We start from the raw sequence: 12222 nt of genomic DNA, 5'->3' as shown, positions 1-12222 counted from the left end.
GTAGCTTGGAGGTAAAGCAACAATAGCTCATTTGTAGTATCTCCATTTGGCCCTCTTGTACTTAAGGTTGCAGTTAAATTAGTCCATATCCTATGCAAAGACCATAATAAGAAGACAACCAGTAGATGGGGCAATACCTTTTTCTTTATTGTGTTTTTTGTAGTGCTGTCACAGGGATGGAAGCTGTGATGTTGTGTTACCATTATTTTTAAGTGTTTCCCTTTTCTATTGTTTTCTCTCTTTGATTAGGACAGTTCTGGGTGACTCTCTTGCAGGCCGAAAAAAAATAGGACAATTTAAAAACAAAAAACACAGTACAAGTATGTACATGTGATTTTAAATTGAAATGATATTTGTTTTAATCATGCAAGTTAATAAACACACTTTTGCTGAAATTTTTTTTGCTGCCGCTGTTGTTGACTTCCATAATTGATTTCCTCTGCCTTAGGATTGCAAGCGTCCAGGGGCAGGAATAGGTGTGAGTTTGAAACCCAGTGATGCAACTTAGCCCTGGTTTGTCCTCATGGATGAGGTGTTGGTAAAGAGGCATTCCAACACCCAGACTCTGTAATCTGAAAAGTAACCAGTAACTAAAGCTGTCAGACATATGTCGTGAAACAAAAAGTACATTATTTGCCTTTCAGATGTAGTGGAATAGAAGTATAAAGTTGCATAAAATGGAAATACTAAAGTAAAAGTACAAGTACCTCAAATTTGTACATAAATACAGTACATGAGTCAATGAACTTACTTACATTCCACCACTGGTTATTTTAAATTATAATTTTATTTATAAATTATTTTTAAATATTTTAAAATTTAATTAAATTATATTGTCAAAGTGAACTGACATTAGTCATACATTAACGAACTGTTATTAAATAGCTAATGTTAACTTTGTTGTTGGCTAGGAGTACACAGTTAACCAATTTATTTTACCTGGCCATGGTCCTCTTTCACCCTCACATACATCGCGCACCAGCACCACTAAGCAAAGCATATCTATCTCCTCAAAAGAAAGAAAATTAAATTAAAATTTCTGGCTCCATCTTTAGCTGTGCCCCGATTGTCAACTGCAGCTATCAAGGTTGCTAGGTGACAGGAGTGGTGCTTCGTGATTCAATGGTAAAGGCAGCAACAGCTGCTGATTGAAATAAGATATCCTCCGAGGACCAGACCACCTCATTTTGGTTCGGCCTTAATGGTCTACGATGGCTATGAAGGCCACGCCTTCGTAGACTGAATCGAGACACGGCTACAGAATCATAATCTGCAGAGTGAAACAAACAGACATATAATGTCTCTTGTTGTGTCTCTGTAGAGTTCTGTCTAAAATGTCTTGTGTGTCTCTGCAAGAATTTTTCTATAGTTTAAAAAATAACCATAATGATGTCACAGTGATGTCATCAGACTTGATGTCATCTTACAGTCACAAACTGTTGGAAAGACATGGCTGTTTATTAGGCAGGAAGCCTCTATCCTGGTGCATTATGGAAAATGTAGGATCCAGTATTCTTGGATTAAAAATCAGGATATCTCCACACAAACACACATATGTTCACACAAACACACATATATAGACACACACACACACACCTGACAGCAAGTGATTGACAGGTACATTGTTACTGTGACAACCAGAGAGATTCTACTTGAGTCGACCAAACAGCATCATGGGAAAAGAAGAAGGTACCTGTCGTCCTCTCTCTCGCTCTCATTTTCATCTGGTGAGTTAATGTCTCTCGCTCGTTTTCATTCAGGCTAAAAAAGGATGATTCATCTGCATCTGAATGGAGATTAACTGTGTGTGTGTTTGTGTGAAGCTGCTTTGTCTAAAATCACACCGATGTTCTCTCTCACACACACACACAAACACACACGCGCACACACACACACGCACACACACACACACACACACACACTCAGCAGTAGGTAGCTCTGCTTCGTTTGAAGTGTCTTGATCTAATTTTCTGACTTCCTTTCTTCATCCCTCCTCCTCCTCCTCTAATCCTTTCTTTTTACTTTTTTTTTATTAACCCCCACCCCCACTCCCACCACACCCCATCACACCACCCCCACCCTCCCTTCCCAGCCCCCTCTCCCCTCCTCTTTTCAATTAAAGTCAAATTGAGGATGAAATGTTACAGATCAACAAACTAGACAAGAAAATAGTCCAGGGGTTGTCATGGAAACATTGAGCTGTGATGATCAGCACCAATTAATCGTCTCCACAGTTACATGATCCAAGAATGGTTGAATCGAGGGCAACTGGACTTGGTTGTAGATATTGAAGACGTGTCCCCTCTCATCCAAGAGGGTTCTTGAGTTCTGACTGACTGTTGGGGATTCCCAGGTGTTTAACCGGTGTGGGGTTGTTATCAAGGTTACTGATGTCACTTGGTTCTTTAGTGCTCCTAACGAACCAAGTGACAGTGAAAACTTTAAAAACCTGTAGCCTAAATCAGGGGTGGGGCACATTGATCACATTACCATTAACCTAACCAATCAGAGAGTAGTAAATATTTATTTACCAAAGGTCAGAAAACACTGAGTCGTATTTTGGCCTTTAATCTGGACGACTGGAAAGTCGAGATCAGGTCTCAAAAGGCATCAAAACAAATGAAATACCATAAAAAAACTGATCCTTCTGTCCATATCAGGCTTTGATTAGAGTTAATCCCAAATTAAACCTGAATTAATTTACCAGTAATTCACTACATTGGCTACCTGCTGCATATTCACCTAGTTTAGTCTGGTGCTGGTCTACAGGGCAGTGAAGGAAACTGATCCTTCTTACCTACAAGCCCTGGTCAAACCTTACACCCTGACGTGACCATTGTCTCTCCTCTGCCTCTGGATGTTTAGCCATCCCATTACTTAAAAGACCCTGTGGTCCCTCATCTGGGTCAGACTTTGTTCTAGATCCACAGTGGAGGACGGAACTGAGGTCAGAGCAACAGTGTCTCTGACCATCTTCCACTTAAGGATAAAAAAAAAACTAAAAAAAAAAAAACACCTTTCACATTACATTTAGACACCAAATGCTAACACTTCTAACATTTCACTTCTTATATAATAATTTGTTTGTTTGGGAGGTGCACTTCCACTTCATGATGACATCTACTCCTTGTTTTGAGTTTAAAAGCACTGATTATGAGTCACTTTGGATAAAAGCTTCTGCAAATTGATATGTTTGTAAAGAATTAAAAAAAAAAATTGTACATTTAAATCTGAATTTGCTGAGACCACCAAGGTTTATACTAAGCCAGCCAGACAACAGAAAATCCAACTGGTCCAAACTACAGGACAGGCGTTTAAAAACAGGTGAAATGATGGGAACATACTGAGGACACCTGCGGGATAAGTGCATATTGTCATACAAAGAAATTTGAGGGTGAAATCACAAGAGAGTTAAAGCTGGGTATTTTATCCTATCTTATCAAAGATAAATAATCTCTCCAGTGTGTTTTGGGTCTACCCTGTGGTCTCCTATGAGTTGGACATGCCTGGAAGACCTCAATGGAAGGGCTCAGGAAGTATTATCCTAATCAGATTCCTGAACCACCTCAACTGGTTCCTTTTGACACAAAGGAGCGTCAGCTCTACTCTGAGCTCCCAGTCGATGTCAGATCTCGTTCTTTCAGTCATTACCCAAAGCTCATGACCACAGGCAAGGGTCATAAATCAGATTGACTGGTAAATCAAAAGCTTACAACGTCTGCTGTCAATCTCCTACTCCATCCTACCCTCGCTTGTGAACAAGACTCCGGGATACTTAAACTCCCTCACTTGGGGGTAGAAACTCGGTCCCAACGTGTAGGGAGCATTACACTGTTTTCCAGCAGAGAACCTCAAAAATAACTAATTGGTATTATGTGTTTCTACCTGATATGAACACCCATCCCGGTAAAGAAAAAAAGAAATAGTTGTGTGGAGAAAGGAAAAGGGAGCTAAGAGAGAAGTTTAAAACCCACCTACTTTCTGACCTGAAGGGGGTATCTGAAACCACCTGACTAACAGTCCTGACAGAGAATACTAACACCAAACATCTCCAGGGTTTGTGATTTAAAGCTAAAACTGTAAAGAAAAAAGATTTCTGTATATATGACACTGTGTCTGTGAAGATTCTCAGTCATCGAGGTCATGGTATTCTGTAAGTTCTATGTGAAGGCAACTGGACTTGCTTAAAGTTCTTGAAGACGTTTCGCCTCTCATCCGTAAGGCTTCTTCAGTTCTACCTGACTAATGAGGAATTCCAGGTATATATCCTTTGGTGAGATCAGCAACGCTTTTGAGTCGTTGAGGTAACATGATCGGTGACCCTCCCAGTCATCATGTGAGTCGTTAGGATCACATGGGTCAAGGTGTGATGATGGTTGCTAACACCTTGAAGGCTGTTAGAGTGACAAGTGAGCCCCAGGACTCATGTGACCTCAATGACTCACATGATGGCAGGGTGGGTCAACGACTCAGGTAAAACTGAAGAAGCCTTTCGGATGAGAGGTGAAACGTCTTCAAGAACTTCAAGCAAGTCCAGTTGCCTTCGGATAGCACTCACAGAAATTACACAGTGTTCCTCCTCTCTATCTCACAGCATCATGTCTGCTGTGTTTTTGTTTGTTTGTTTGTTAAACAGGGACATTGAACATTAATAAACATTGCTGTAAATGCGTCAGAGTTAGCCAAGGGGCTATTATTCATCTGTATTCTTGGAACAGCTGTTACAGAGTCACCTTAACAAAAGAATATAAGATTGAAATTACAAACTTATTAAAATCATTTATAAGCATGCAGTACAATAATAAGAAAAATGGAGGAAATGTATATTAATAGCAGCATCGTTCAGGACTACATTGCCTGGTACTATTTATAATGTCTCATAATACAAGACACGCAAAACAATAAAGTGAGAGACATTTATGTTGATAGAAATACGGACCAAATAACACCACATTGCGCTGCATTGTTAGACACTAACTGAAACATGCAAAGCAAAAGCACAGACATACAAAGCTTGCACAATATTTAAAATACATGTCCATCTGACATAATAAAAACAAAACACAAAATAAACATGTCTGTTGTATTTATTGTTCATTAGAGCTTCATGTTGTTTCATTGAAATAAACGTTCAAACACAGAGTTTGCTGCAGGTTCAAATGAAGATAATTATCTCTGAATGTAAATCAAGTCTGAATCCTTTATTAACTGCCAGTTAGGTCCCCACAGTGCGGGTTAAGTCTGGTCCTCACAAGATGATACAGGCGCGCGCACACACACACACACACACACACACACACACACACACACACACACACACACACACACACACACACACACACACACACACACACACAAAGTCAGTACATCAGAGTCTCGAGGGTAAACCTCCAATTAGTTCATTACTGCTGAACACACACACACACACACACACACACACACACACACACACACACACACACACACACACACACACACACACACTAACAGTCCCCCAGACACCTGGAAGGAAACAGCTGATGAAGCAATGAGAGAAGAAAAAGAAAAAGAAGAAGAGGAGAAGGAGATGAAGAGGGGAGGGGTGAGGAGGATAAGGAGGAAACACAGTGAGGAAGACGAAGGGAGAGAAAAAACGAATGAAGAGAAAATGAATGAGGCTGAAGAGAGAAGGATTTTGTAGTCTGATGGGTGAGGAGGTTGAGAGGTGAAAAGTTTGCCATAAATTAGCTTTTCCCCCCAAACTTCACCTCTTCAATTATTAATAAACTAAAATACACTGTAGTGTGTGTGTGTGTGTGTGTGTGTGTGTGTGTGTGTGTGTGTAGCATGTCTAATCAGTGATATTCAGGCTGGTTTTATAACGAGCAAACCTGCTATGAAATTATTCACTAAATGTGTTTGTGTGTGTGTGTGTTCGTGTTATAAAATCAGATGGTGATTGCTAATTTTATTCTAAAAAACAGGAAGTCGGTCAGGATAATTTATGACAAATGTTTCTTTTTAACTGAACTACGAGAGAAAAATAACAGGAGGAGCAGAGGAGAGAGAAGGAGAAGAGCAGAGAGGAGAGGAGAAGGAGGAAGAGGAGGAGAGTAATCTATTATATTGATTAATTGTGTGTGTATACAGTGTACATAAACTGCATATATATTATAAATAACATTATATACTTTAATATATTATTATGTGTATTATTTATACCTAGAGCATATACTTAAACCATAGAAACAGTTCACACATCAGTTGTAGTACTGGACTTGTTTCGCACAAGTATTTGCACAATTCAATTGTATGGTCTGAAGTATAGTAATGTATTTATTGTGAATACTTATTAATGTCACTTTTCAATTTCTGTAATTTGAAGTATGTCTTCATGTTGAGTTTTTTTTATTTTTCTTTCAATGTTTGATCTTCAGAACTGAAATGGATTTCTCAAATTTCTTTTAAGATTTAAAATTTAAAATGACAGCAGTTTTACCTTTTCACTCATGTTTTATTCATGTTTTTTTTATTTTTTATTATTGGCAGGAAAGAGATGCAGATGAACAAGAGAAGAGAGACATTTCATAACTAAAGATGATTTGTTTTCATGTTTATCATCAACCATAAAAATCTGACCTCCATTATAATGATAATAATAACTTCATTCATTTAAATCTCCATAACAATAATAACTATTTTCATAGATAAATTGTAAAAGATGTCTGTAAGACCTAGTACAGTCATGATCTCAAACAATCAGCTTGTCTGTAGCTTCAGGAACTGATCTCAGTTCAGTTTGATGTGATCTAAAAAAAAACGGTTTAAGTTCATTTAGAGCAATCATATTAACTGTCAAATATTATTATAACACACACACACACAATTTTGCGCAGCTATCCCTGTCAGGACATTGCATTGACTTTCATAACATAACCTATTCATGCCTAACCCTAAACTTAATCTAACCTCAATTCACATTTTACCCCTAAGCTTAACCAGGACCTCAGAAATTATGTTTTGCCTCATTAGGACCAGACTTTGGTCCCCGTGAGGACAATTGGTTCCAAAAAGGTTGGTGTTTATACCAGAAATACACACACACACACACACACACACACACACACACACACACACACACACACACACACACACACACACACACACACAGTGTCTTAATGGCTCCTGTGGCCAATTACCTCAATTTGACCTTCCTCAATCAATCAGCTGGTTGTCAATACAGACTGAGCTCAGCCCATTACACATGTATGTGTGCGCGCTTATGTGTGTGCTTGTGTGTGTTACAGTGTGTGTTTTTGTGTTTCTGCAGTATATAGCTGAACCCTGTAAAGATGAGCTATGAGCTGTCCTCCTGAAAACACCCAATTACACCCTGGAGAACTATGTGTGTGTGTGTGTGTGTGTGTGTGTGTCGGTGTGTAGTGCAGCTTTAAGTGCTTTTGTTTTAACTTTCTACCTGCTGAGAATCTGGGCTTTACCTGAAATAAGTTCAAATTAGAGCATCGGGGTCAGAGAGAAACTGTTCGGTCAGAAGTAACATACTCATCAACAGCAACTACAGTGATGAAGAGAAAGGACCGAGACCTGATGGAGTGCAGGACTACATCTGACATATACTGGTGTATGATGTATATAATAAATGATGTATGAATCATATATTATATCTACATATGACAGTAATTTCACCAGCGAGCTCAACACCCAGTTTTTTGTCTTGTGGGTAACTCAGTCACCAAACAGAACATTAGTTTAGAATTTTCAGTAGAAGTCATGATCACATTCAGTCACATTTGGATGCTGTTATTGGTAAGAGTCAAATGTATTTGGCCTGTTACACACTTTGAAGTCTTAACTTAATTAAAAGTTTGTCACGTCAGGAATGAGTCAAATAAACAAAAAACTATTTTTTTCAGAGGTCAATTTAAAGCACCTCATACATCAAAACGTGATGTTGGTTGGTTTCAGACCTGCTTCTGGATGTCTGTAGGACAAATGAATAATACATAAATACTAATTATACTTTAGTACTACATTTATTTTGTACTGCATGTTTAGATCATTCTGTATGTTATATTCTTTATGTTACATCATATATATTGCTTTCAGGCCTGCTTCAGGATACCTGTGGGACAGTTGTAGGAGTTGATGGAACAGCTGGAACTGCACTTAAAGAGGCAGAGCACTGAGTCGAGCGTCTGAAGTCAAATATGTACTGACAGCTGCTCTGATAAATAAATCCATATGTTTAGTGCTGTAGCATGGTGCGCAAAGCACATTTTATGTTGAGTCGGAATTTGAAACTTGAGTGAGATTATGATGGTAATAACGGGGATGTGGAGACCTGGCTGGCCACTGGCTGGACTTCACTGATGTCTTTGGCTCTAAACCAAAAAAAAAAAAAAAAAAAAAAAAAAAAAATCACAGGTCCAATGTCTCGACAGGTTTCTCCGGTCAGTCCAGATGCAGGGCCTACGGCTCCAAGTCATCACAGGACCGAACAATTATACTGCTGTTCATCCACATCATTAAACTGACCACTGATCAGTAACACAGATAATGAACTGAAATGTGTGTCTTTCTGTGTGTATGAGAGACTTTATCAGCCTTATTCAGATCTCATTACCTCATCAAACACACACAAACTTCTGGATCAGAGGAGCAAGGGACTGTGGGAAAGAGATTAAACAATGCCACTGAGAAAACACATGCACAAGCATGTGCGCACACGCACGCACGCACGCACTTACACACACACACACACACACACACACACACACACGCACACACACACACACACACAGACGCACACACAGGGTTTCAGGATAATCAAACACAGAAGAAACACACAGACAACCAGAGCTGTAACGAGCTATTTTACATTTTATAAAGGCTGATGAATCATTTATCATTCACAAAGCAGCACAACACACACACGCACGCACACACACACACACACACACACACACACACACACACACACACACACACACAATGTAAAACACACTGTAACACACAAAACACACTGTTAGATATTTCATCCTGCCATCCTCATTAACTAACGACAAAATAACATTTGGACTGTGTGAACTATCAGCAGTGTCCACAGGACGTTTTTAAAATAAAATGTATTTTTAGATTTTGGTCTAAACTAAATTAATTACTTTGCACTTAGTTTTTTTTATGAATTGAAACAGAAAAAGTAAGAACATCAGAATCAGTCAGGTCAGTCAGTAACGTGTTGAATCACAGAAACAGAGGATTGGAAAGAAGATTAAAAAAAATGAATGAGTCAGTGAACAAGTGGACCAATATTCAGTGAATCAATGAATCAGTGAATCTGAATTAATTCATCAGTGAACCAATGAATAAGTGAACCAATGGACCATTGAACCAATGACTCAGTAAACCAATGGACTAATGAACCAATGAATCAGTGGACCAATGAACCAATTAGTCAGTGACCCAAAGAACCAATGAATCAGTGAACCTCTGTCTGTGGTCACTTCCTTCAGAGGAACCCTCTCTGATTCTTCATAAATCTCGCTTTGAGCCCATCGTCTGTTTTCTGATCTGCTTATTCCTCTCTGGATGTTTGGCTCCCTGTTGTTTTTCATTTGGTTGGTGTTGTGTTGCTTTTAGTCATTTTATTTTCAATAATGACACGCTGAGCCGCAGATTTGTCTCACTGTTGCATGAAACTAAAGCAGCAGGTGCTCCAGATCTACAGCAGCATGAAATCAAGTCAAGATGGATTTTAATTGACAAAGATTTTAAAAATATATAACAGAACTGAAGAGCACCTGTACAATGAAGGAAGAGTTCTGAGGATGAGAAAGTCCACAACTAGACTACAAGTCCCATGATTCAACACCATGTGAGCGACTTGACTAAGGTAAAAGTCAGAATCATCTGATCACTCTGACATCCTCACCCTGATTACAAACTGATCAATCAATAAAAATTTATAACTAAAACTTTGGTTTCTTTGGATTTTTATGAGTGTGCTCAGTTGCCTGAGTTTAGTCAGGATGTTGAGCAGTGTGATAATGTGCAGAGAGGAGCATCTTCCTCAGTGGACCAATCTTTGATCATGTGATGTCACTGGTTTAATGACTAAAACTGGAGCAGTGAAACAGTCAAACAGCTAATCAATGAACATCTCCGTGTCTTTCTGAGCATCCATGTTATTAAACCTTATCAATCGATCAAGTGATCACAGTCATTGTTTAGATTGATTACATGTTAAAGAAAAGTAGCTGTAGCCACTGTGTGAACCAGTTAAAATAGTTTAATCCATTAAACTAAGTTTATGTGAAAACTAACTATTTACTTTAAATACATAATAACAAAAAACAGATGTAATGGAACACGTCTAAGTTCTTCAACCCTGTCTTCGTGTTTTAGTTATAAAGATGTCAAGTCTGCAACTTCCAAAAATCACTGAGCAGAGTTCAGACAGACTGCAGCAGCATAGTTAACTCCATCTCTTGTGTAAAGAACCAGAACCAAAATGCATAACTAATCTAGAAACATAAATACAACGTGTTACTGATCCAAAGTCACTCGGCAGAGACACACTGCAGCAGTGAGGTTTAACTCCTCCAGCTGTCTACAGAACTGGAACCACCAAAGCTGCAGCAGCAAACCAACTCCTCCATCTGAACCAGAACCCAAACTAGAATCAGTAAGTTGTCCAGAAACACAGGTATTATTACCCATTATTAATCCAGAACTAAAAGTTCCACTTGTCATTGCAACGAAGCCAGAACCTGTTAATGATCCAAAAAAACTAAATACAGATTATTACAGATTGTTACCATCAGTTTGATCAGTGTGTGTACAAAAAAAAAAATCTAACAGAACAGAAAAAAGTACCTCAAATAAAACTAAAGTAACTGTAATGTCACACTGCTGGTCAGTGAAGTTCATCTGTTTATTTTATTTATTTTCATTTATTGATTACTTTATATTTTTGTTATTGATCTTAGACCAATTGCAGAAATCACCTGAAGAGGAGAGCAATCGAGACTCACCTGTTGGAGGAGGAGCAGTGAGGACCGGCAGGCGGAGAGGAGACACAGAGAGGAGGTTCAGCATAGGGTGAGGGATGGGGGGGGAGGAGGAGTCTTCTCTCTCGGTTTCTGTAGTGTCTCTTCTAACATGACCTGAACACAGAGAATCACGTTGGTCTGAATCTTCATCGGTGTCTCAATGACATTTTAACCACTCTCTGAAACTGCTAACAAACTAATGAATGATGAGCTTCAGCTGGCAGTGCTTGGAGTTTGTTTGTGTCTTTTTTGCTATAGATTGATTTACAACTTTTATCACTTCATCAGATATTTAATATTTTTCTTTTCAAACAGAAATTTTAACAACTACAGTTCAGAAATATGCTGATCTCCTTCCTGCTCTCCAGAGGACGTACCCTATATATTTTAATGACTACATGATCTTTCCTCTGGAGCCATCCTCAGGACAGAATTTACATTTTTATCTCCAGGATTGTTCAGACTCAAAAAAAATAGATAACTCATCAGTATATTATTTTGTTTTCATATTGTGGCTGTGACAGACATTGCAGTCTGTTTTCTGTTGTCCCTGAATGTTCTTTCCAAACATCTGAATGCATCTTTCAGGATGAATCAGGAAAGTTTGGGACCACAAAATAAAAATAAGTTAATGAAATGAAAATTAAAATAATGTTTCCAAAGAGAATTTTATTTATAGTGAAAAAGATGTTCTATTTGTCTGTGGGGATGAAAAGATCAGAGTGAGATATCCATATGTAAACAATGAGATAAACAATGTTCTCTGGTTTCACTTATTTAATATGTTTTACCATATTCTACTGTTTTAATTCAGATCTGTGTGTGTGTGTGTGTGTGTGTGTATCATGGATGTGATGGCAGATCAGTCCGCCTCCACACATTTGTGTTCCTTTCAGGAAACACTGACCTAAATCTGCTGACAGCAGCAGCTTCACAGCGACAATAGAAAATCTGTGTAAAAACGGTGAATTGGGCAGAGTGCTCTACTCATTTTGACAAATACTTGTCAAATAATAAATATATCCAAGATCACAGAACACTTAATTGAAATTTTTTGAATTATATATAGTTCATATTTACTCATAGTATCATCAGAGTATGGTGACCCCTAAGCACAAAGCACCTACAAGACTGAAAGCAGAAACATTAAAGGAAACTCGCTCCAAATCCA

The 12222-nt window shown here is 38.4% G+C and overlaps 1 protein-coding gene across 5 annotated transcripts in view; it reads right to left on the bottom strand.

Annotated features, from left to right (window-relative positions):
- The window catches only part of LOC120793907 (transcription elongation regulator 1-like protein), a 37192-nt gene that overhangs the window by 10530 nt on the left and 14440 nt on the right, over positions 1 to 12222 (bottom strand). For all 5 annotated transcript variants that reach the window (XM_040134345.1, XM_040134344.1, XM_040134348.1 and 2 more), the window contains one exon: positions 11034 to 11165. In XM_040134345.1, the coding sequence (XP_039990279.1) occupies positions 11034 to 11165 (132 nt within the window). The remainder of the gene's footprint in view (positions 1 to 11033; positions 11166 to 12222) is intronic.

Source organism: Xiphias gladius, chromosome 9 (genome assembly GCF_016859285.1).
Source record: "Xiphias gladius isolate SHS-SW01 ecotype Sanya breed wild chromosome 9, ASM1685928v1, whole genome shotgun sequence".
In the NCBI taxonomy this organism is placed as follows: Eukaryota; Metazoa; Chordata; class Actinopteri; order Istiophoriformes; family Xiphiidae; genus Xiphias; species Xiphias gladius.
This window is presented reverse-complemented; position numbering and strand designations above follow the sequence as displayed.